General features: G+C 45.3%; 2 protein-coding genes across 2 annotated transcripts in view; one reads left to right on the forward strand and one right to left on the reverse strand.

Moving 5' to 3' along the window:
• Positions 1–237: 237 nt before the first annotated feature.
• Positions 238–3,313, forward strand: LOC123181153 (endoglucanase 15). The gene is made up of 6 exons (XM_044593397.1): positions 238–506; positions 938–1,351; positions 1,474–1,563; positions 1,652–1,816; positions 1,931–2,218; positions 2,319–3,313. The coding sequence occupies exons 1-6, from the start codon at positions 291–293 to the stop codon at positions 3,009–3,011; spliced, it is 1,866 nt and encodes a 621-aa protein (XP_044449332.1). The 5' UTR covers positions 238–290; the 3' UTR covers positions 3,012–3,313.
• A 1,476-nt stretch (positions 3,314–4,789) lies between these two features.
• Positions 4,790–26,261, reverse strand: part of LOC123050114 (transcription factor IIIB 90 kDa subunit) — a 38,626-nt gene continuing 17,154 nt past the window's right edge. Inside the window, exons 5-11 of the mRNA XM_044472984.1 lie at positions 7,728–7,809; positions 6,458–6,516; positions 6,265–6,345; positions 6,120–6,194; positions 5,935–6,015; positions 5,761–5,808; positions 4,790–5,584 (exon numbers count right to left, since the gene is read on the reverse strand). Of these exons, the coding sequence (XP_044328919.1) occupies positions 5,444–5,584; positions 5,761–5,808; positions 5,935–6,015; positions 6,120–6,194; positions 6,265–6,345; positions 6,458–6,516; positions 7,728–7,809 (567 nt within the window). The 3' untranslated portion in view covers positions 4,790–5,443. The remainder of the gene's footprint in view (positions 5,585–5,760; positions 5,809–5,934; positions 6,016–6,119; positions 6,195–6,264; positions 6,346–6,457; positions 6,517–7,727; positions 7,810–26,261) is intronic.

Consider the following 26,261-nt stretch of genomic DNA (forward strand, 5'->3'; position numbering starts at 1 on the left):
CCTCTCCGTAATAATCAGGAGGATTCCTGTACTAGTAGTACTACGTGATTAGGAGGGTCTCAGTCACATGACCATCTTTTATGGACATCCCAATGCCACTCGCAAGCTTTACCACAAAGAAAAAGGGTACTGTACGTAGTGAGACTGAGAGATGATAAAGGTGGACCTGGGGCAGCATGTCGTGGGTGTATATAAGAGGCGCCCTTTTGAGCTATATTCCACAACTCGCTCCAAGGCCAACCAGCCATAGCCCTCCCCTGCTATTTCACACACCTTCTTGGTGTAGTGCAATGGCCAGGAACAGTAGTGGCGCTCATGTTGCCGCTGCAATCTTCGGTCTCATGGTAGTCGCGTCAATGGCGAGCCTTGCTTCTGGACATGACTATGCCATGGCGTTGAAGAAGAGCCTCCTCTACTTCGAGGCGCAGAGGTCCGGCGCGCTCCCTCCTGACCAGAGGGTCACCTGGAGAGCCAGCTCCGGCCTCTTTGACGGGAAGGCCAACGGGGTACGTTTTTATTTTTCTTACCTACTCCATCCCTCCGTTTCAAAAATATTGAAGTTTTAGGTTTGTCCTAAGTCAAACTTGTTTAAGTTTGGCCAACTCTTGAAAAGTGTGGTAAGATCTACAACACGAAATACGTACACATAGTACAAATGTATATTTCATAAATAATCTCATAGGACTGACTAATTTGGTGTTCCAGATGTTAATATATATATTTTTTTCTGTAGACTTGGTCAAACTTAAACAAGTTTGAAAACCAATAACTTTAATTATTTTGGAAACGGAGGTACTAGTACATACTACTAGCACTGATCAAAACATAATGCCATTTGTTTATGCTCCTTAATTTCTATGTGTGTAACGAACTTGGTGAGCCACTACTGCCATGCTTTTTCCTGATGGAGTGTCTGCGCTATCTTTTATCCATTCAGGTTGATCTTGTGGGAGGCTACTACGACGCAGGGGACAACGTCAAGTTCGGGCTGCCCATGGCGTTCACGGTGACCATGATGTCCTGGAGCATCCTCGAGTACGGCAAGCAGATGGCCGCCTCCGGCGAGCTCAAGAACGCCATGGACGCCGTCAAGTGGGGCACGGACTACTTCATCAAGGCGCACCCCGAGCCCGACGTGCTGTACGGCGAGGTTGGCGACGGCGACACGGATCACACCTGCTGGCAGCGGCCCGAGGACATGACGACCAGCCGCCAGGCGTTCCGCGTTGATCCTCAGAATCCCGGGTCGGACCTGGCCGGAGAGACGGCCGCGGCAATGGCCGCCGCGTCGATGGTCTTCCGCACCACTTATCCGGGCTACGCCAACCTGCTCCTAGAACATTCTAAGCAGGTATATATATTTTTTTTGGCCGATTCCGATTCCACAGCCTGACTGAACTTGAAGAAATCTGACAAGAACTTCATATATTGGCTTACAATTACTTTGTCTGATTCTTTGATATGCTCGCTCAGCTGTTCGAATTCGCCGACAAGTACCGGGGGAAGTACGATGCCAGCATCACCGTGGCGCGGAATTACTACGGGTCATTCAGCGGATACGGGGTAATAAGCAACTTTCTCTGAAACGAGATGTTACATCTATCAGATGGTGAGACATTCCTTTCAACAATGATGTGATGGTGCGGTGCAGGATGAGCTGCTATGGGCGGCGGCGTGGCTGTTCGAGGCCACGGAGGAGCCGTTCTACCTCGAGTACCTCGCGCGCAACGGCGACGCCCTGGGCGGCACGGGCTGGTCCATCAACCAGTTCGGCTGGGACGTCAAGTACCCCGGCGTGCAAGTGCTGGCAGCCAAGGTACACAGCACCTGCTTTGGTTGCTTAACTGCATGCATGCTCGAGTTAGTTCGGCAAAGGAAGTTGTTCATCTGACCTTGCCCGACTCATGTACCGTGATGATGTGTTGTGCAGTTCCTGCTTCAGGGCAGAGCCGGGGAGCACGCGGAGGCGCTGCAAAGGTACCGGCAGAACGCCGAGTTCTTCGTGTGCTCGTGCGTCGGCAAGGGTGCCGTCAACGTCCCGAGGACCCCCGGCGGCGTCATGTACCACCAGAGGTGGAACAACCTCCAGTTCGTCACCAGCGCCTCCTTCCTGCTCACCGTGTACGCCGACTACGCCACGGTGACCGGCAGGGGCGCCGTGCGCTGCCCCGCCGGTGCCGCACAGCCCTTCGAGATCCTCGCGTTCGTCAAGTCTCAGGTAGTAATCTCGACAGCCTCAACATTCCAATTCTGCCATGTCTGCTGTTTACTTTCAGAAACAACAGCATTTTGAACTTTTTATACACGGCAAATTCCAGGTGAACTACATCCTTGGCGACAACCCGAGGGCGACGAGCTACATGGTCGGGTACGGGCAGAACTACCCGCGGCAGGTGCACCACCGGGGCGCCTCCATCGTGTCGGTGAGGACGGACCCGTCCTTCGTGAGCTGCCAGGAGGGCTACGCGAGCTGGTACAACAAGCAGGCCGTGAACCCCAACACCCTCGACGGCGCCATCGTCGGGGGCCCCGACGAGTACGACGACTTCGCCGACGAGAGGAACAACTACGAGCAGACGGAGGCGGCCACCTACAACAGCGCGCCACTGCTCGGCGTCCTCGCCCGCCTCGCCGGCGCCTGTGGCGGGCTGGACGAGTACCAGTCGCTCCCGCAGGTGGCTGCTGCAAACCGCACGTCACGGCCGGCTCATCGTCGGCATCCTCACCTTGAGATCGAGCAGAACGTGACGAGGACCTGGGCGATCAGGCGCAGGACCTACCACAGGTACTCGGTGACGGTGACCAACAGGTCCCGGAAGACGGTGCGGGGGCTCCACCTGGGCGTCTCGGAGCTCGACGGCCGGCTCTGGGGCCTCGACAAGGCGCGGTACGGGTACGTTGTTCCCCGGAGGTGGCTGCGGGCGCTGCGCCCCGGGAGGAGCGTCAGGTTTGGGTACGTGCAGCCCGGCCCTCCGGCCAACGTGTGGGTCACTGGATACAAGCTGGTGTGAGTGAACAACTTCCATGTTTGAGGTCCTAGGATCGACAATCCAGAGTTTTTGGTGGGTTTGTTGTGTGCGCGCTAGGCGCGAGTTAGTGGTGGGTCCATTGGGATGGGAGGAAGGAGTGAAGAGATTAAAAATGTCATTGTGCTCATCCTCTTCCTTCTGAGAGCGTTTGGTTAGGCCAGAGAGGAATATGGATTTCAGGGAGATGATATGTAATGTTCATCCTTCTTACATTTGAAGTTTTTTTTTAGGATGCAAGGCATTGCCTCAGCTTTAAGTTAATAAAAGCTCTAAATGCCCTAAAATACTGGCTGTCAATGTTGTCCTATCATTTGAGCTGCATTCTTCAGTCAATGCCCTGAAACACTGACTGTCTGCTAAGAAAAAGGTTAGATCCCAACAATCTGAGCTGCATTTTCAGAGCTGAGAAAGCTAAGAAGCTAACAAGGCACGACCATTTGAGCTGCATGCAGTTTCAGAGCTAAAGAGAATGTGTAGTTTGTATACTGAAGAAAAAGAAAAACTGCTCTGCTACAACCTACAACACTGACTGCTGTCTAAAAAGAGAGCCCCAACTATGTGAGCTACGGTTTTCAGATCTAAGAACTTTGAGAAGCATGATCAGATTAGTCCAGCATTTTGATCATACTGAAGAATGACTAGTGATTTTAAAAGGAATTATGGCAAACAAGCTACACCAAAAAAAATAGTGATTTAAGAAGGAATTGCGGCAATCAATTTTTATTCAGTCATAGTGCGGCTAACTGAGAGATGACTAACCAACTGCCAATGTTAGAAAAAGAGGGAGCAGCAGGAGCGGTGCTTCTTCGACGCTGTGCCCTCTTCGACGTTTCATGTGGCACTGCCACAGGTGGACCTCAAGTTAGACTTGCTTGATGAAAAATAAAAACGGGCGGATGAAAAGCCTGCGTACAAAGAAGCGCTGGTAAGGCCAACACAGGGATGCAGAGAAGATAGCCTTGGGAAATGAAAGAACAACACACTGATAGGCAAAAAGACTAAGAAGGGGACTGAGAGAAACACTGAATATGACTGAAGAAATAACACCGAGTATGACTAAATAATTTACACTGAATATGACATATGACTGAACAAATAACACTGAATATGACTGAAGAAAAAAATGATAAACTGAAGAAATAACACTGGATATGACTGAAGATAAACTGAAGAAATAAAAACACTGAGTAACAGAGAAAACTTCCACAATTTCCTGTGAGCTGCAGCCTCCATTTCTAGTATATATACAACATAAAGGATACAAGCTGGTGTGAACTCTGTCGTGTTTGCGGTCCTAGGATAATCCAGAGTTTTTATGGTGCGTGTGTGTTAGGTGCGAATTAGTGATGGGATCACTGGGATGGGAGGAAGGAGTGAAGAGATAAAAAATGTCATTGTGCTCGTCCTCTTCCTCCCGACACTGTTTGGTTAGGCCAGAGAGGAATTTGGATTTCAGGGACATGGAGATGTAATGTTCATCCTTCTTACCTTTTCAAGTTATTTTTTAAATACAAGGCATTACCTCAGCTTTATAAGTTAATAAAGCTCCAAATGCCCAATGGATACAAGATGCCGAAGAGAAGAACATAAGAAGACCTAGGAGTGCTGCTTCACAGCTGGGAGGCTAAGAAGGCACACCATGCGAGCTGTGTAGGCAGTTTCAGAGCTAAAGAAAATGTGCAGTTTGTCCTGAAGAAAAAGAAAAACTGCTTAGCTACGACACTGACTGCTGTCCAAAAAGATACTGTAGATCCCAACTACGTGTGCTACAGTTTTCAGATCTAACAACATGATCAGATTAATCCATCATTTGTTATCATACTGAAGAATGACTAATGATTTAAAAATGAATAGTGACAAACAAGCCAAAAAATAAAAAGAGCGCAACCAACTGAGACATGACTAAAAAGGAAATGACTAACCAACTGGCAATGTAGAAAAGAAGGGAGCAGCAGGAGCAATGCCTCTTCGATGATAGAGCCATATGCATAGGTCATCCTTGATGCTGTTAATCACCTGGGTCCTGGGGACAATCCGACTCAACATCGACATGTTCGATATCCGGTCAGTAGCGCGATAAGAAATCTTACTCCACAATCCACATTGTCCATTTGAAATAAACATTTTGGCCATGTTCACTTTCCTCACATGCTGAAAAAAATTTGCTCAGAGAGGCACACGAGGGGGGGCGTAACGCAGAGTTGTTTCCCTATAATTACGTAAAATGAAACCTCATTTCCTATAAAATAAAAAATTATCTTGTGCAGATGAAGAATATAGGTGGAATGACATTTTTTGTTCTGTCTTGATATTCTGAATAGATCTTGTTGTTCAGATTGCCACTCTGCTGAAGAATGCTACTAGTAATCAGCATCATGGTAATCCTCATAGGCTCCACCACCACCGTCATCAACCTAGCCATCGTTGTTGTAATCAGCATCGTGACCATAATCATAACTGGCATCAAATGTTTCACCATAACCAGTATCCTCTTCATAATGCTCGTCGAAGTGCATGTCATCTTTGCCATTTGCTTTCCCATCTTCGTCTTCAATCTGCATGCAGAATCTCAGTAAGCATTTGAATGGCAGGAAATATAATAAGTAAACAAGATATTCCTCTTATTAGTTTGGATGAGATGGGGAAAGAGTTGGGCTGGATAAAAAGAGAACATTGCATGAAAATTTTAGGATACATCAAGCTCCAGTGAACATAAAAGACAAAAACATACCTTGTACAATCCACTCACAGCTTCAACGTTGACTTTAGACCCAAGTCCCTGCAAAAGGAGCAATGTTACATACTAAATGTTAGCTCGTTTGCGCGCAAAGTTTAACATGCAACTATAATAGTCACATGACGACGTATATTTTGGATGTCTATGGCTGCACAAAATGCCCAGTACCTTCCGTTTCAACATATTGTATGTTGCTTCTGCTGGTGTTTCAGCAGGTGTGGAGTTCTTGTCTTCATTACATTTTCGTTTCTACATTAAACAAAACATCCCTGGCTAATCATGAACTGTACCAAAAATAGTTTTGAGGAAGATGTGTGCAAAGGACACTTGGGCTACACTAAAACATTTCATACCTTCTGTCGTCCATCTCCAACAGATACACCACTAGCTGCCAATTCAGCCGCTAAAGCTTCCTTTGCAGCTTGTTCCTGTAAAAGAGGTCAGCAGATTTTTACACCCTCTTGTCAGAACAAGAAACTGCCTCATGATGATAAGTACCTCTAGGTATTCTTTGTTCATTTCCTCCCAGATAATCTTTTTGTTTTGTGTTTCTTCTTCATTGTGAAGATACCCGTCAACCTGCAAATTTATCAAATATTAATTACAGGAAATCAGAAAGAACGGCCAAATCTCAGGCTCTAATTAGGGATGTGATAATTAGTCTGTTACAACATCTCATGGATAAAAGTACCTCCGCATCATCAATATCAGAAAGATTTTCTGCATCAGAACCAGTTTTACCATTTTCACCTAAGGATGCAACAAGGCATCCAGAAAGTTGATTAGCCATTTGGTTGCCAATAAAAACTAAAAGGCAAAATGACACTGAAATTATTGTAGAGTACTATCAATATTAATGGGAAAGTGGGTCCCTATTTAGGTCTTCGCGCGGGGTGTGGAAGGGGGGCCCATCTCCCCCTCCTCTTTAACCCTGCGGTTGACGCCCAGGCAGCTACCTTGGAGAAGGCTCTAAGGTAGCCGACCACATCAATGGTGTGGTTCGGCATATTATCTTTGGAGGTGGTGACCCACCTCCAGTATGAGGACAAAACCATGATCATGGTGGAGGGGACAAACTAGATATTATCAATTTTAAGTTCCTCATCCTCTGCTTTGAGGCCATGTCGGACCTCAAGATCAACTTGGGTAAAAGCAAGGTTGTGGTCGTGGAGTACCTGCCCGAGTAGCAGCAGTGGATTGCAAACAACCTTAATTGCAAGTTCCCTTTCCCAATGACCTACCTGAGGATGCCGACCCTGATCGGGGACTTTAACCCGCTTTTGGGGCGGTCAAGGCCAAGGCCAAGGCGTAGTCGTGGCATTGGAGGTTCACCTCCAACAGGAGCAAATCCATGCTCATAGACTCCTCTCTAGCCTCCCCATGTATATGATGGGGTTGTATATTCTTCCAGAGGGAGTGCGTAGCGCCTTCGACAAGGATCTATCACGCTGCTTCTGGCAGGCAGCCAATGGGCGGCAAAAGTACCATATGGTGAAGTAGGCTGATATCTGCTTCCCTAAGGACCAGAGGGGCCTGAGTATTCTAGCGTCACATCACATGAATGTAGCCCTCATGTTGCGATGGGTGTGGCGGATTCTTAGGCGGTGGCCTATGGTTGCATCTTATCAAGCGGGTCTTTCTGCGGCGTGCTTCTGGCTCAGTGTTTAAATTTTTGGCCTTCTTGCAACAGTGGCAGCGGGACAAGGGTCGGCTAGGGGGCATGATTGATGATCTTCTAGTGGCAGGCCGCCAACCCGCTTCGCTCCCTAGCTGTTAAACCTTTGGCTCCGAGGAGTCTTCTATCGCTTTTGCTTTTGCTTTTGGGCGTGTTGTGTTGTTGCCCCAGCAAAGCTCTTATATTCTTTCATGCACTTTGCACTTCTTGTATGTACGTGGTGATTGCTTTATTTATAGTGGAGCGAAAGCCTATTTCAATAATCATATTACAGGAACCAACAAACCTTCCACTTCTGAATCTTTGAAATCAACAAAATCATTTGCAATTTGGCTGGAAGCAATTGTCGAAGATTTGCCTTCAGACTTCTGCTCAAAAAAAGGAAACTTGAATCACCAAACAAACAACCACACATCAAGCACATCGAATGAACTATAAGAGAAACAACAAATGCAGCTGTAGTAAAGAGATAAAATATACTTCCTGATCACTATAGTGATCTAAACGCTCTTATATTTCTTTATAGAGGGAGCACATGACATTAGCTCAAGATAAAAAATTCCGAAGTTAAGCACTATAAAATAGATTATGCTGGTAAATATGTTCCATTAGAAGATTGCAGCAACAAGACAGGTAGTCTGGTACAGCCCATATTGGATGTAATGGGTATATTTTGTTCCCATCTTGCAAACATCCTTTGAGTACATCAGAAGATGGAGTAAAAAATATAAACAAAGAGAAGCAGCTTCAGCACTAGATAATTTTTGAGATACCTATCTGCAAACAGTTTTATGGGATAGAAAGGAAAACTCTGATATTACTTAGAAACCTCATTTTGAAGCTCCGAACTATAGTTCAGGAATATAATCTAGATGTAACAGGTTAAGTGTAAAACAATATGCAGATGAAACTTGAATGTTTCTTTTAACAAAAAGAAAACAAGTCATGAATGTAATTAATAAACAGCAAATGTTATAGAAACTACAAAACCGGATTTACCAGGGGTTTGTGCAGTCAATTGATGAAAAATAATCTTCACTTTGCATGAATGATGAAAATAATTCAAAAATGCTTATGTAAGTGCATCTAGTGCCACCCCTAGTTGGTTTTGGAGTATTGACGACAAACCTAGTTGAGGGACTAATGTGTTTGTGAGAATTGCAGGATAACACAGGTAGAAGTCCCTCATTGATTCCGTTTTCCTACCAGAGATGACCCCTAAAAATGTATGAAGACATTGATGTCAAAGGTGGTATGTGAAGATACTCACATTGAAGACTATGACAAGAGAAGACATCGCATGAAGCCTATGGAGCTCGAAGACTTAGATCTTTTGTAGTTCTGTTTCTTCTTTGTTGAGTCATAGAAACCACAGTACTGTTTAGTGGGGTCCAAGTGAACCAGTCAGAATGACTGAAGTGATGCTTAACCAAAACCTATGTCTTCGAGTGAAGACTATGAAAGCGAAACTTGTCCAGAGTCGGACAAGTCAGCTTTGCTTGTAGCCCAATTAAAGTTGACGTGTGTGTATGAAATCTAACCGTTGAAACACGTGTCAGTTCCTTAGTGACCCAGAGTCATTTCGGACAAATCAGGTCGGGTTGCCTAGTGGCTATAAATAGCCCACCCCCTACAACCATAAACGGTTGGCTGCTCAGAGTTAGAGTACGGCTTTTGTCGTTTGAGAGCAACCCACCTCGAAGCCTTTGAGAGAGAATTCCTTGCGAGGATAAAGCCCTAACCACCCAGAGCCAAAGAGTGTTAGGCATCACTTAAGTCTTCTTGTCTGTGTGATCTGAAGACTTATTACACTTGAGGACTGTGAATCCTCCAGCCGGTTAGGCATCGCGTTCTGAGCATCCAAGAGACATTGTGGATTGCCGGTGAACGAAGTCTGTGAAGGTTTGGGAGTCTACCTTGAAGACTTACCTGAGTGATTGGGCGAGGTCTGTGTGACCTTAGCTCAAGGGGAATACGGTGAGGACTGGGTGTCCTGAGCTGCGTGTTCAGGACTGGGTGTCCGGGACTGTGTGTCCTCAGGTTTAAATACCTAGCCGCCCTAACCAGACGTACAGTTGTCACAGCAACTGGAACTGGTCCAACAAATCATTGTCTTCAACGAGTTACTGGTTTCATCCTTCCCTTCCCTTTACTTACTGTTGGTCCTTGTGAAGTCATTGTATGATTGCATTATCTTTTGTCTTCACTGAGTGACTGCGTGTTCTGTTTGGCTTCATAATATCTTCCTACCTGATTCTTACTACATTGCTGCTATTAGTCATTGTGCTTTCACTCCATTGAATACTTGACTATGGTTTGCTTAGTGTAGTCTTGTAAGTGCATCTAGTGCCACCCCTAGTTAGTTTTGGAGTATTGACGACAAATCTAGTTGAGGGACTAATGTGTTTGTGAGAATTGCAGGATAACACAGGTAGAAGTCCCTCATTGATTCGGTTTTACTACCAGAGATGACCCCTAAAAATGTATGAAGACATTGAAGCCAAAGGTGGTATATGAAGATATTCACATTGAAGACTATGACAAAAGAAGACACGTTATGAAGCCTATGGAGCTCGAAGACTTAGATCTTTCGTAGTTCCTTTTCTTTTGTGTTGAGTCATAGGAACCACCGTACTGTTAAGTGGGGTCCAGGAGAACCAGTCAGAATGACTGAAGTGATGCCTAAACCAAAAAACCTATGTCTTCGAGTGAAGACAATGAGAGCGAATCTTGTCCAGAGCCGGACAAGTCAGCTTTGCTTGTAGCCCAAGTAAAGTTGCCATGAGAGTTTGAAATCTGACCGTTGAGACACATGTCAGTTCCTTAGTGACCCAGGGTCATTTCGGACAAATCAGGTCGGGTTGCCAAGTGGCTATAAATAGCCCACCCCCTACAACCATAAACTGTTGGCTGCTCAGATTTCAGTGCACGGCTTTTATTGTTTGAGAGCAACCCACCTCGAAGTCTTTGAGAGAAAATTTCTAGCGAGGAGAAAAGCCCTAACCACCCAGAGCCAGAGAACATTGGGCATCACTTAAGTCTTCTTGTCTGTGTGATCTGAAGACTTATTACACTTGAGGACTGTGAATCCTCCAGACGGTTAGGCGTCGCGTTCAGAGCATCCAAGAGACATTGTGGATTGTCAGTGAACGAAGTCTGTGAAGGTTTGGGAGTCTACCTTGAAGACTTACCAAAGTGATTGGGCGAGGACTATGTGACCTTAGCTCAAGGAGAATACTGTGAGGACTTGGTGTCCTGAGCTGCGTGTTCAGAACTGGGTGTCCGGGACTGTGTGTCCTAAGGTTTAAATACCTAGCCGCTCCAACCAGACGTACAGCTGTCACAGCAACTGGAACTGGTCCAACACATCATTGTCTTCAACGAGTCACCGGTTTCATCTTCACTTCCTTTTTCTTACTGTTACTCATTGTGAAGCCATTGCATGCTTGCTCTATCTTTTGTCTTCACAACGTGAATGTATGATCTGTTTGGCTTCATAACTTCATAACTTCTTCCTACCTGATCCCTATTACACTGCAGTTGTTTGTCTTTGTGCTTTCACTCTATTGAATATTTGACCATGGCTTGCCTAATGTAATCTAACTTCCGCTGCATAGTAATAGGCAAAATCTTCGCTGTTTGTCTTCATAACTCCCACGTTTTGAAGACTTTCATAAAAATCGCCTATTCACCCCCCCTCTAGTCGATATAACGCACTTTCAATTGGTATCAGAGCAAGGTGCTCCCTTGTTCTGTGTGATTCAGTTTAACCACCTAGAGTTTTAGCTATGTCGACTGCAGGGATAATCAAAGTCTCCGTTGCGTGCCCCGTCTTCGACGGAACTGAATATCCCTACTGGAAGAATAAGATGTGCATGCATCTTGAAGCCATTGACGTCGACCTATGGTATGTCGTCGAGAACGGTGTTCCCAAGGCTGAAGAAGGTGTCACTGCTGTTGATGTCAAGAAGTTCACTCAACTGGACTCTACTGCCAAAAATATCATCTGTGGTCATCTGACAAAAGGACAGTATGGCCGTGTGAGTGCCTTGAAGACATCCAAGCTGGTCTGGGACTGGCTCTCCAAGGTCAATGAAGGCATCTCAACCCAGAGAGATCAGAGAATCAGTGTTCTTCGCAACCTCTTCAACCGCTTCAAGCGAAATGACAATGAGAATGTCCAGCACACATTTGACCGGCTCACTGACATCACAAATGAGCTTCAAGCCCTCTGCGCCACTGAGATCACCAAACATGAAATCGTCAAGACGCTGCTGAGATCACTTGATAGTTCATTTGACATCCTAGCCCTGATAATTCAAGAACGTCCTGATTTCAAGACACTCGATCCGTCTGACATACTTGAGAGGCTCAACACACATGAGTTTCAGCTTTCTGAGAAAAGAGATATCTACGGCCCAAACTATGGGCGAACTCGTGCCTTGAAGGCAAAAGCTGTTTTCTCATCTGAAGAAGAATCTGACAGCAGTTCTGATGATCCTGAAGACATTGGAAGGGAATTTGCAATGCTAGTGAAGAAGTTCCAAAAATTCACCAAGAAGAAAGGCTTCAGAAAATCTTCACGATCAAGCTCAAGGAATGATGAAGCTTCTGCTCATGACTACAAGAAGAAAACATGTCACAAGTGCAAGAAAACCGGACACTTCATCTCTGAGTGTCCACAGTGGGACAATGAGAACAGAAGGAAGAAGAAGAGCAAGGAATATGATTCTGACGACAAGAAGAAGAAGAAATACTCAAAGTCTTCTTCCAAGTCTTCCTCAAAGTCTTCATCACACAAGAAGAGCTCATCTGGCAAGGCACGTGCGTTTGTTGGCAAGGAAATGGATTCAGAGGAGGAGTCCGCTTCTGAGGAGGCAGAGGTGGAATCTGAGGAGGAGTCTGATTCTGGCATTGCGAGTCTGGCTACAGCATACGTCGCCAAGTCCATCTTCAACACTGAAGACAATGACTTCATCACCGACACTGATGCAAATGACAAGAACGACTCCACTCCTACCTACTGCTTCATGGCACACGGTGCCAAGGTAATCACACGCACTACTCGCTATCAAACATCTAGTGACGATGACTCTGACTGTGATTCAAAACCCAGCTACAAAACACTTGCTAAAATTGCAACTGAACAACAGAAAGCTATGGAACATATTCAAAAACTGCTAGACAGAAGTGATGATCTGTTGGGTGCTGAAATGACTCGATCTGAATCCTTAATTGAAGACATAAAGAATCTTCACGTTAAGTATCAGGAACTTGAAGATTGTCTTGATACTCTCTCAACAACTCATGAAAAGCTTTCCTATGATTATCTTCAAAGGAAGCAAGAACTTGAGAAATTGAGAGCGGCTCATGAAGATCTTCAAAAGGAAAACGAGTCACTTCGCGCCGAACAGATCAGTTCCGCTCAGGAAGGATTTGAACCACCATGTCTTAAATGCATTGAGCGTGATAATGCTACTTCTGTTGCTGAATGTTCCACTGCTACTATTGTTGCAATATCTTCAACTGTTGATGTGGTAACTAACCCCTCTGCTGAGGATACCACTGCTATTACTGATGAGAATGCTAGGTTGAAGACATTGCTTGAAACAGGGATGTACAAAAGTCTTAAAGGACATCAGACATTATGTGATGTCCTCAAGAAGCAGATTCTGAACCGAAACCCTAGGAAAGAGGGTGTTGGGTTCGCAAGGAAAATAAATGCAGATGGCTCTTACTGGAAACCTGAGCAGTACCCCAAAACCACATGGGTTGTTGCAAAGGAATTTTCAGCAGATCCAACCAATTTATCTGGCTTCACTTGTGCTAACCCCATTATCATTGATGAATCCTTTGATGCAAACTATAAACTGTTTAAGAATCAGAATGGTGAAGTGTTTGCCAGGTACATTGGTACTAACTGCAGGAATGGACCGCCTATGAAGAAGATCTGGGTTCCGAAAAAGTGTCTGGAAAATCTTCCTGTGAATGTCTTCATGACACCTCACTTGAAGAAGACAAACCTCAGACCAAAGGCTTCATACGGTCCAAAGGCTTCATACAAACAGAGGACTCACCTAAGTCACACTAATGCAAATGTTTTGCAGGGAAACCATACTCAGGCATATGAATATGAGAGCGGTTCATCAAACCGTCATGTTCATATGACCAAAAATTATTCTGCTTATTCTTATGAGTACTATTATCCACCTGCAAGACTGTTTGCTAAGGCTTCAAAACCAAAATTCTCAGATGCTGCACTTAGACTTATTGCTTTTAAGCCACCCTTGAAGATGTGGGTGGTTAAAAAAGTTTAACTCTCTTTTGCAGGGAAAGATCTCCAGCAGAAAAACAAAATCTTCTGACGCTATTGTTGGGGACCTTAAAAATCTTGTAGGGAGCAAGATAAAATGCCCGAATGGCATCATTATGTACTTCGTTCCTGAATCGCATGCTACTCTTCCTATTAGTCCTAATTTGGATCTAAGTTTTCATAACCCATTGGTTCGTCAAATGTTTTTGCTTCACAATTCTCTTCGTGAAGCCTATCCCCCTAACTGCACTGTAGGGTACGACACCAGCGTCTTCAAAGTCTTCAGAATGGATTATTGACAGTAGGTGTACAAATCACATGACTGGCAAAAGAAGCCTTCTTATGGACTCAACCTTACGTCCATCCGACAAGAGCCACATCACATTTGCTGACACTGATAAAAGTAAGGTATTGGGTCTAGGTAGAGTTGCAATCTCAAAGGATCAACACATGGATAAAGTCATGCTTGTTGAATCCCTTGGCTTCAACTTAATGTCTGTTTCAATGCTTTGCGATTTGAACATGATCGTAATGTTTGGAAAAATATCGTTGCCTAGTAGTAATGTAATCTGATAAGTCTCTAGTGTTTAAAGGGTATCGAAAAGATGATCTGTACATGGTAGATTTCTCAGCAGGGCCACAACTTGCAGTATGTCTTCTTGCAAAAGCTTCAGAATGCTGGCTTTGGCATCGGAGGCTTGGGCATGCTGGCATGAGGAACCTCCACACCCTTGCGAAGAAGAAGCATGTCATAGGCATCGAGGGCGTCAAGTTCAAGAAAGATCACTTATGCGGTGCCTGTGAAGCAGGGAAGATGACAAGGGCAAAACATCCTTCGAAGACAATCATGACTACTACTCAACCCTTCGAACTGCTCCACATGGATCTTTTTGGCCCCACTCACTACTCAACTTTTACTACTACTGCTTGCCTCTATGGCTTCGTCATTATTGATGATTACTCTAGATATACTTGGGTGCACATAATCCTTTGCAAGACTGAAGTGCAGGATGTCTTCAGACGCTTCGCCAATCGTGCTATGAACAATTTTGGCGTCAAGATAAAACACATCAGAAGTGACAATGGCACTGAATTCAAAAACACTGGCCTTGATACATACCTTGATACCTTGGGCATCACACATGAATTCTCAGCTCCGTACACACCACAGCAGAATGGCGTCGTCGAACGCAAGAACAGAACACTCATTGAGATGGCCAGAACAATGCTAGATGAATACAAAACTCCAAGAAAATTCTGGACTGAAGCCATTGACACTGCATGCCATACAATCAATCGTGTTTATCTTCACAAGCTTCTGAACAAGACATCTTATGAACTCCTAACTGGCAAGAAGCCAAATGTCAGTTACTTCAGAGTATTTGGCGCAAGGTGCTGGATCAAGGACCCACACCACACCTCAAAGTTTGCACCAAAAGCACATGAGGGCTTTATGCTTGAATATGAAAAGGATTCGCACTCCTACAGAGTCTTCAATCTCTTTCATTACAAAGTGGTTGAAACAGTGGATGTGCGGTTCGATGAGACAAATGGTTCATAAAGAGAGCAACTGCCAAATGTGCTAGATGAAGTTCCAGCTAGTGAATCAATCAAGCTTATGGGAACTGGAGAGATTATACCTTCTGAAGCTCATCCTGAAGAACTTATCATCTCAGCACCTGATCAACATGAAGACAATGCTCAGCCTGAAGACATTCCTCCCAACAACAACACAGATCAGCAAGAGCAAAGTCTTCGCCCTGTACATCCTCGTGTTGCCAATGAAGTGCAGATTGACAGAATAATTGACAGCATCAATGCACCTGGTCCACTCACTCGTTCAAGGGCAACTCAGCTAGCAAATTTCTGTGGGCACTTCGCATTCGTATCAATATCAGAACCCAAGAAAGTTGAAGAAGCATTCATGGAACCTGAATGGATTCAAGCTATGCAAGAAGAGCTTCAACAGTTTGAACTGAATAATGTATGGGAACTGGTTAAGCGTCCTGATCCTCGGAAGCACAACATAATAGGCACCAAATGGATATACCGCAACAAGCAAGATGAGCATGGTCAAGTTGTCAGAAACAAAGCTCGGCTCGTTGCTCAAGGATATACTCAAGTGGAGGGCATTGACTTCGATGAAACATTTGCTCCTGTGACTAGGCTTGAAGCCATACGCATACTGCTGGCCTATGCAAATCATCATAACATACTTCTATATCAAATGGATGTGAAAAGTGCCTTTCTCAATGGCAAGATTGAAGAAGAAGTGTATGTTGCACAACCACCTGGCTTTGAAAATCCAAAACATCCTAACATGGTATACAAGCTCAACAAGGCACTGTATGGCCTCAAACAAGCCCCTAGGGCCTGGTATGACACACTCAAATATTTCCTGAAGAGCAAAGGCTTCATACCTGGTTCCCTAGATCCCACTCTTTTCACAAAGACATATGATGGTGAACTGTTTGTGTGCCAAATATATGTGGATGACATTATCTTCAGCTGCACCAATCAGAAGTACAGTGAAGAGTTTGGACATATGATGCAAGAGCAATATCAGATGTCCATGATGGGGGAGCTGAAGTTCTTCCTTGGTCTTCAAATACGACAACAACGCAATGGCATCTTCATATCTCAAGAGAAGTATCTCAAAGATTGCCTGAAGAAGTTCGGTATGCAAGACTGCAAAGGCTTCACAACACCAATGCCAACCAAACATCATCTAGGTCCTGACGACAATGGTAAAGAGTTCGATCAAAAGGTATACCGCTCCATGATTGGTTCTTTGCTTTATTTATGTGCATCTAGGCCAGATATTATGCATAGTGTTTGCATGTGTGCTCGATTTCAAGCGGCATCAAAGGAGTCGCATCACTTAGCTGTGAAGCGAATTCTTTGATATTTGGCTCACACCCCAACTCTAGGATTATGGTATCCAAAGGGCTCAGAGTTTGATTTGATTGGATTTTTGGATGCTGATTATGCTGGTGACAAAGTTGATCGCAAGTCTACATCAGGCACATGTCACTTTCTGGGACGATCACTTGCATGTTGGTCTTCAAAGAAGCAGAACTGTGTATCTCTCTCCACTGCTGAATCTGAATACATTGCTGCTGGATCTTGTTGCGCTCAGCTTCTGTGGATGAAGCAAACACTCAAGGACTATGGCATTCATCTGAAGCAAGTGCCACTCTACTGCGACAACGAAAGCGCTATCAAGATTGCCAACAACCCAGTTCAGCACTCGAAGACAAAGCACATTGAAATTCGTCATCACTTTCTCAGAGATCATGTTGTGAAGGAAGACATTGATATCATACACGTCAACACTGAAGAACAATTGGCAGATATCTTCACCAAGCCCTTGGATGAGAAGAGATTTTGCAAGTTACGGTGTGAGCTAAATATCCTGGAATCCTCAAATGTCCTGTGATCAGGCACACATCCTAACACTTATGCATATGATGACTTAGATGTGCAACGCACAAAGTAAAGTATATCTTCTATCAATGAAGACATACATTTTAAGTGTGAATACATTAATGTGGAATTTGACTTCGGAGCGCCACGGTAATTGTGCGTCGTGTCTGGGTCTAATACTTCCTATACGGTGGGTAACGCCACCACCAAACGTTCTATTTTGAAGTGTTTCACTCATGGCGTTACCTTGCAATATCTTCACTTTTGGTTTGGCTTCGAACTCAACATGTCTTCATGATTATCTTCACTATGTTGATTATATAGATGTATACATACTAGTGTTCTGTTCTCTACAGCATTCACTTATAGCTATGTCTTCTTGGTTGAATCTTTTGAACTAAGTAAATGTGATCGGACCCTAATCTCTCTATGCTCTCTATCTCAAATTCTATCTCTCCAAGTCATATGCATTCTATTGAAACTGTCGAATGTCTTCACTGCGTCCTTGTCAGCAGAAGATATAGAGACAATCATAAAGTCCGTTTTCAATGCTCATTCCTCCACATAAAATCCGGAGAAACAGGAACGACCGTCCGACAATCCAGGCGTGCATGGGAAGTGGAACAAACCCCAAACTTCCACAAACAGGCCACGCGTTCCTCAGATGCAAATCGCCAGGGGCACCTGTGTAATAGCACAGTCCCGCCCCTGTGCCTATAAATTCACACTTACCGCGGTCATTATCTCCTTCTTCCACCCTCGCACGAACCCTAGCGCCGCCGCTAGCTCTCGACGACGCCGGCGACGAAGCGCTTCGCTGCCGCAACCTCTCCGACGCCGTCCTCACGCCGACCGCGGACATCGTTCTCTCCGTCGTCGCCGTAGGTGTCTTCCGTCGCCAAGTTAGGGCACGAAGGACTGAACTGCTCGGCATCATCTCCCACTCCGTCTAGCAGTTCCAAGTGTGGTAAATAAAACTTCTTTTTACAGCCCCTTTTGATCTCATGGTTCTGTCACTTTCTACCATAAGAAGTTTCTCTTCACACAAGTTAGATCTCTCAATCTGCATCTTATAACATGCCTAGTATATTCACTTGTGCTTCATGAAGTAGTTAGATTCCTCACTTGTACTGATCTGTGGGTTCGTACAAATCTGGAACCAACTTCTTATCTATGAGTGAATGTCTTCGCACGATGAGGTCAATGTCTTCTAAACTGATTAATTTTCAAAACCTTCTGAGAATGCATATGACCTCTTCCCCTTCCCTCGCACTTTAATGTTGTCACGGGTACATGTCCGTGGGAGAATCCTTCGGTTCTCATAGTCTGCATTCATTTGCAGAATTCCTACAGCATCACATAAATTCTCCTGAAGCCAGTTCCTGTTGGTCCAGCAAAAGAAAGCCTTTGAAGCCTTTGAAAGTTTTGAAGCCTTTCAAGTTAAAGTTTATGGCTTCAGAAGCAGCAGCAAGGAAGGGGGCAGACAGCGACGTGAAGGAACTTCCAAAGATCTGCCTGAAGACCTGGCAGAAATGTATAAAACAAATCCTGAAGAGAATTATGGGCAGCGCAAGACCCGAATCCAATGGATTCGACGCTATTGGGCTGAACAATGGTTCAAATACCGCTACACAACCCAAGAGTATGCTGAGAAAAGTGCCATCAAAAGACCGTGGGGAGACATCTTATACAAAAACCTTGTACCCAGGTCCAGAGATGAAGCTATTGCCCAAAGCTTCTATACATGCATGGTTCGTGGGCCACAGCCTGATGATGCACATCCGTCGTCACTACTCTAGTGTCGTGACGACAATCTATTCAAGCGCAACTTCCAGTTTGCCCAACAATCAGCGAAGCAGAACAAGAAGAAGTTGGGGTTAGACTTCAACCCTGGTCCCTCAGCACCAAGGGCAGATGGCACACGCTACGCAGAACCAAATATCATCGGTCTGTATGCCAATCTTGAGGGCCTCATCACCCGCATCTTAGTCCAAGGGACTGCCGTGAATGACCCTCCAGCTGACTCTGAGTCTGATGAAGCTCCTGTTGTACCGAAGCCAAAGCAGTCGAAGAAGCCAAAAGCTTCAAAACCAGCCCCTTCACCAAAAATCTCAAGGGCGAAGCCATTGGCAACTGCACCTCCTGAAGACAGTGTGCAGTGTGAAGACGTATCCCGCGTCTCCAAGCCCTAGAAGAACAAGATGCCTCAGCCACACACCGGCAAAGAGCTCACAGCTGCTGACATTCTGCACAGCGAAGCCATTGATCTGTCAAGTGATGAACATCTTGGAGATGACGCTCTCGAGCAGCTCATCAAGAGCAAAGAAGAAGTTGAAATCTTCAACAATTTGCCTCTCTTTGATGTTGCCATCATCCACAACTTCATCGACGAATGGTTTGCCACACCAAACATCAGCTTCGAAGATCTGCAGCTGCCCGTTGGCCTCAGCGTCGCCTTCCAAGGCGCTATTGCTTCAGAACTTTCAATTGCCCAGCGCATTGTTGAACTGGAGGAGAAAATTGATCATGAAAAGGCTCAGTTCAAGAAGCATATGGCCAAGCTCAGCGTGCAAGAAGTGAAGAGCTTCAAGGTCATAATGCATGAAGTAAAGGAAAACTTTCTGAAGAAGCGTGCAGAAGCTCAAGATTCGCGGGAGCGAATGAAGTCTCTAGCAGACAGATGTGTGCAGGCCTACAATGAGGCCGAGAAGCGCAAGGCACTTGGGCGTCCCGGCATCGACCCCAGGATGGCCGCGAAGAAGAAGAAGAAGCCTGCTATGGCTGGACCAGAGGCACCAAGGCAAGAAGCAGTTCCAAATGTCTTCCCAACTGCAACGACTGGCTCGAAGCCAAAGAGCCGGTCAACCGCTTCAGAGCTCAAGAAGACGCGAACTGCAGAGGCTGAAGCTAGGAAGCGGAAACATACTGAAGCCTCTCCTTCTGCTCCCACTCAGAAGAAGCGAAAGATCAAGAAAGCTCGGGCTGCTCCCACAGAGCCCTTGATGGTTGAACCCCTTTCTGTCGTCCATCCTAACGCAGAACGACAACTGACAGTTCATGAGCCTGCTTCCACAGAGGCTCTTGAAGCTGAAGACATACCAGCAGCCGACCCCATCGCTGCTGAAGACATTGGTCATCAGGACAATGTACAAGATGATGCAGCCCTTCCTCAGTATGAACATAGCGAACTCATCAACATTGGTCGTCCTCTGACGCCAATTGCACAAGATGCGTCATGGGCGGATCACCCTCAAGAGGAAGAAGACTTTGAGGCCCAGCCCACTCCAACCCCACAGGCGTCGTCTGCGTTCCGCAGGCTTCGCAAAGGTCCAAGGCCTCAAGTCTATGCTGAAGATATTCCGGCTGCATCAGCCGAAGAAAATGAAGAAGTACCACAAGATCCTACTCCCCCGCTACACCATGAAGCAGTTCTCCAGGAGAACGTGCCTAAGTCTGACCCTCCAGCTAGTCGAGTGGAGGCTGAAAATATTGAGGCTGCCACAACCAACACTGAAGCCAATGTGGAGCCCTCCCCACCAAAAGCTTCAGAAGACAGCGAAGCTACTGATCCAGACACTTCTGTTCCTGAGTCTGCTGCAGGTCCTCAATTTGATTATCATATTGAGCACAGGCCTCATGTCCAGAAGCCAGTCCCACGGCTGCCGAGGTTCCCAGGTCCTGCATCAGCACCTGGATCCTTTAACATCAACAGCTTCAAGGCAGATAATACGTTCTTCAACAGCTCCAAGAACCCCTATTCAAGGGAAAGGATTTCATAAGATAGGTTCTGGAGCTATTCTCAGCGCAGCTACTATTCATGCATCCTATACAACCAAGGTCGCATCTTCCCGCACAAGCGCCTTGATGTTGAAGCCATTGCTGGTCTGCCCTGTTTAGAGGAAGCATTGGATTGCTTCAAGCAAGTGGGTCTGCTGCAGTTTGTAACTGATGAAGAGCACTGGAACGAAGAGCTTCTGCTGCAATTCTATGCCACCCTCCACATCAAAGGATACAACAGAGATCCGAAGACTTAGGCCCTGGAGTGGATGACCGGCAATGTCCATCACGAAGCCAATGCATTTGATATCATTAAGCTCATCGGCCTGCCCACTCCTGGCGAATTCTTCGAGGAAGGCTGTCCACTACACACTGAAGCTCTTGAGAGCATATTCCAGAGGCCTGAACCGAATATGAGTCAGATGCTCTCAATGATGAAGCCATTGCCCCACGATGCTCCTTATCCAACAGAGTTCTTCGTTGAAGACTTTGAGTACCTGCCCAGAACCATCTATCACATTATCCGGCGGACTCTCTGGCCTATCAAAGGGCACTCTCCAAATGCCAAGATCGAGAGTGCAATGAAGACTCTAATATTTTGTATCCTTCATGGCAAATGCTTCAACGCACAGGACTTCTTCATACGCCAACTTGCTGCATCAGGCTCAGATTTACTTGGTTTGAAGTTCTATGCTCCTTGGGTAATGAGACTGATCAAGCTTCACTCTGCGATCTCATATCAGCCCTCAGCCCGCAACCATCGGATCTTCTTACCAGATGTGGATACCTCTGCTGAAGCTATATATCCTGAGCCTGCAAAGCAACCTTTGAGTCTTCAGAATGCTGAACACCAGAGCTTCACTCAGAACGATGAAGGTGTTGAAGCCATCTCCAGGGTGTATCCTTTGGCTGGCACTACTCGTGCGCCACACCCTGCTTCAACTGAAGCCACTGACAGTGCAACTGCTTCAAGACCCAAGAAGCGCGCTCGTGTTCTCAATGACCGAGAGCTTCTTGTGGCCCTTCATCAAAAACAAGATAGGCATCACGACTGGCTAAAGCGTCAGATGAAAAGCCTCTTGGTGGATGTTAATCGTCTTCGAAATCTTGCCACCAAGAATGCTTTCGTCACTCATGAAACCTGTCGTCGTACATGGAAAGGGCTATCAATGATGTGTACTGAAGCTGAACTTGAAGAGGATGGCTTCACTGAGCGATTCAAGTTTGACACCACACCTCCTAGAAGGGCTGTGATGTGCAACACACCATCACTTGAAGATTCTGAGTTTTCTTCATCTGCTGCCACAGTCACTGCCAGAATCATTGATGAAGAAGACGATGCTACATCACCGCCACCTGCTTCAGCACCTCCAAGCTCTTCTGCACCGCCAAACACCTCCAACGACCCTGCTGCTCCTGGAAACGAGTAGACACTCTATGTCTTCAAACCTTTTTGGTCCTTGCTGACAAAAGGGGGAGAAGCATATGGATTGATAGTCTTCAAGCGGGTCCATATGGGCAGGTGCTTTATGTTTTGCTATATTTTGCTTCGTGCTTACAACTCTCGTTTTTGCTTCATTTGGTTCTTTGAGTTGTAACACTAAAACTCGATGGTCGTCTTCTACTTGTTTGCCACCCTGTTTGCGAAGATAAATTCCGCACTTATCTCATTCTGTAGACGTCCATTTTCCATTATGCATGTCATTATCTTCATATACTTTCACATGCATAGTGGATTGTCATCATAAGCTGAATTGGATCTCCACAAGTACAACATGTCATGTGCATTTGTATTCCAAAAGCAAATTAGCTTATATGCACATCTTCAGGGGGAGCCCTTGAAACTTATGAAGACAATTCCTTATCCTTTACAATTTCACAGACTATATTCCCCGTCGAAAACTTCAACTAGTTTGTCATCAATCACCAAAAAAGGGGAGATTGTAAGTGCATCTAGTGCCACCTCTAGTTGGTTTTGGAGTATTGACGACAAATCTAGTTGAGGGACTAATGTGTTTGTGAGAATTGCAGGATAACACAGATAGAAGTCCCTCATTGATTCGGTTTTACTACTAGAGATGACCCCTAAAAATGTATGAAGACATTGAAGCCAAAGGTGGTATATGAAGATATTCACATTGAAGACTATGACAAAAGAAAACACGTTATGAAGCCTATGGAGCTCGAAGACTTAGATCTTTCGTAGTTCTTTTTCTTTTGTGTTGAGTCATAGGAACCACCGTACTGTTAAGTGGGGTCCAGGAGAACCAGTCAGAATGACTGAAGTGATGCCTAAACCAAAAAACCTATGTCTTCAAGTGAAGACAATGAGAGCGAATCTTGTCCAGAGCCGGACAAGTCAGCTTTGCTTGTAGCCTAAGTAAAGTCGCCATGAGAGTTTGAAATCTGACCGTTGAGACACATGTCAATTCCTTAGTGACCCAGGATCATTTCGGACAAATCAGGTCGGGTTGCCAAGTGGCTATAAATAGCCCACCCCCTACAACCATAAACTGTTGGCTGCTCAGATTTCAGTGCACGGCTTTTATCGTTTGAGAGCAACCCACCTCGAAGCCTTTGAGAGAAAATTCCTAGCGAGGAGAAAAGCCCTAACCACCCAGAGCCAGAGAACATTGGGCATCACTTAAGTCTTCTTGTCTGTGTGATCTGAAGACTTATTACACTTGAGGACTGTGAATCCTCCAGACGGTTAGGCGTCGCATTCAGAGCATCCAAGAGACATTGTGGATTGCCAGTGAACGAAGTCTGTGAAGGTTTGGGAGTCTACCTTGAAGACTTACCAGAGTGATTGAGCGAGGACTATGTGACCTTAGCTCAAGGAGAATACTGTGAGGACTTGGTGTCCTGAGCTGCGTGTTCAGGACTGGGTGTCCGGGACTGTGTGTCCTAAGGTTTAAATACCTAGCCGCTCCAACCAAACGTACAGTTGTCACAGCAACTGGAACTGGTCCAACACATCATTGTCTTCAACGAGTCACCGGTTTCATCTTCACTTCCTTTTTCTTACTGTTACTCATTGTGAAGCCATTGCATGCTTACTCTATCTTTTGTCTTCACAACGTGAATGTATGATCTGTTTGGCTTCATAACTTCATAACTTCTTCCTACCTGATCCTTACTACACTGCAGTTGTTTGTCTTTGTGCTTTCACTCTATTGAATATTTGACCATGGCTTGCCTAGTGTAATCTAACTTCCGCTGCATAGTAATAGGCAAAATCTTCGCTGTTTGTCTTCATAACTCCCACGTTTTGAAGATTTTCATAAAAATCGCCTATTCACCCCCCTCTAGTTGATATAACGCACTTTCAAGTCTACCTTCCGCTGCATGGTAATAGGTTTATTTCTATCGTTTGTCTTCATAACTTCCACGTTTTGAAGACTTTCATAAAAATCGCCTATTCACCCCCCTCTAGTCGATATAACGCACTTTCAATTGGTATCAGAGCAAGGTACTCCCTTGTTCTGTGTGATTCGGTTTAACCACCTGGAGTTTTAGCTATGTCGACTGCAGGGATAATTAAAGTCCTCGCTACGTGCCCCGTCTTCTATGAAACTGAATATCCCTACTGGAAGAATAAGATGCGCATGCATCTTGAAGCCATTGACGTCGACCTATGGTATGTCGTCAAGAACGGCGTTCCCAAGGCTGGAGAAGGTGTCACTGCTGCTGACGTCAAGAAGTTCGTTCAACTGGACTCTACTGCCAAGAATATCATCTGTGGTCATCTGACCAAAGGACAGTATGGCCGCGTGAGTGCTTTGGAAACATCTAAGCTAGTCTGGAACTGGCTCTCCAAGGCCAACGAAGGCGTCTCGACCCAAAGAGATCAGAGAATCAGTGTCCTTCGCAACCTCTTCAACCGCTTCAAGAGAAATGACAATGAGAATGTCCAGCTCACGTTTGATCGACTCACTGACATCACGAATGAGCTTCAAGCCCTTGGCGCTACTGAGATCACCAAGCATGAAGTCGTCAAGACACTACTGAGATCACTTGACAATTCGTTTGACACCCTAGCCTTGATGATTCAAGAACGTCCTGATTTCAAGACACTCGATCCGTCTGACATACTTGAGAGGCTCAACACACATGAATTTCAGCTTTCTGAGAAAAGAGATATCTACGGTCCAAACTATGGACGAACTCGTGCCTTGAAGGCAAAAGCTGTCTCCTCATCTGAAGAAGAATCTGACAGCAGTTCTGATGATCCTGAAGACATTGGAAGGGAACTTGCTATGCTTGTGAAGAAGTTCCAAAAATTCACCAAGAAGAAAGGTTTCAGAAAGTCTTCCCGATCAAGCTCAAGGAATGATGAAGCTTCTGCTCATGACTACAAGAAGAAAACATGTCACAAGTGCAAGAAACCTGGCCACTTCATCTCTGAGTGTCCGCACTGGGACAATGAGAACAAAAAGAAGAAGAAGAGCAAGGAATATGACTCTGACGACAAGAAAAAAAAGAAATACTCAAAGTCTTCTTCCAAGTCTTCCTCAAAGTCTTCATCACACAAGAAGAGCTCATCTGGCAAGGCATGTGCGTTTGTTGGCAAGGAAATGGATTCAGAGGAGGAGTCCGCTTCTGAGGAGACGGAGGTGAAGTCTGAGGAGGAGTCCGATTCTGGCGTCGCAAGTCTGGCTATAGCATACGTTGCCAAGTCCATCTTCAACACTGAAGACAATGACTTCATCACCGACACCGATGCAAATGACAAGGACTACTCCGCTCCTACCTACTACTTCATAGCACGCGGTGTCAAGGTAAACACACGCACTACTCGCTATCAAACATCTAGTGACGATGACTCTGATTGTGGTTCAAAATCCAGCTACAAAACACTTGCTAAAATTGCAACTGAACAACAAAAAGCCATGGAACATATTCAAAAACTGTTAGACAAAAGCGATGATCTGTTAGGCGCTGAAATGACTCGATCTGAGTCCTTAATTGAAGACATAAAAAATCTTCACGTTAAGTATGAGGAACTTGAAAGTCGTCATGAAACGCTCTCAACAACTCATGAATAGCTTTCCTATGATTATCTTCAAAGGAAGCAAGATCTTGAGAAATTGAGAGCGGCTCATGAAGACCTTCAAAAGGAAAATGAGTCACTTCGCGCCAAACAGATCAGTTTCGCTCAGGAAGGATTTGAACCACCATGTCTTAAATGCATTGAGCGTGATAATACTACTTCTGTTGCTGAATGTTCTACTGCTGCTACTGTTGCAATATCTTCAACTGTTGATGTGGACATTAATCCCTCTACTGAGGATACCACTGCTA

Source organism: Triticum aestivum, chromosome 1A (assembly GCF_018294505.1).
Source record: "Triticum aestivum cultivar Chinese Spring chromosome 1A, IWGSC CS RefSeq v2.1, whole genome shotgun sequence".
In the NCBI taxonomy this organism is placed as follows: Eukaryota; Viridiplantae; Streptophyta; class Magnoliopsida; order Poales; family Poaceae; genus Triticum; species Triticum aestivum.

Coding starts and splice junctions, on each gene's coding strand:
- LOC123181153 (XM_044593397.1), top strand. CDS start 291: ATGGCCAGGAACAGTAGTGGCGCTCATGTTGCCGCTGCAATCTTCGGT. Junction 1,564..1,651: donor GGTCATTCAGCGGATACGGG/GTAATAAGCAAC, acceptor GGTGCGGTGCAG/GATGAGCTGCTATGGGCGGC. Junction 2,219..2,318: donor TCGCGTTCGTCAAGTCTCAG/GTAGTAATCTCG, acceptor GGCAAATTCCAG/GTGAACTACATCCTTGGCGA.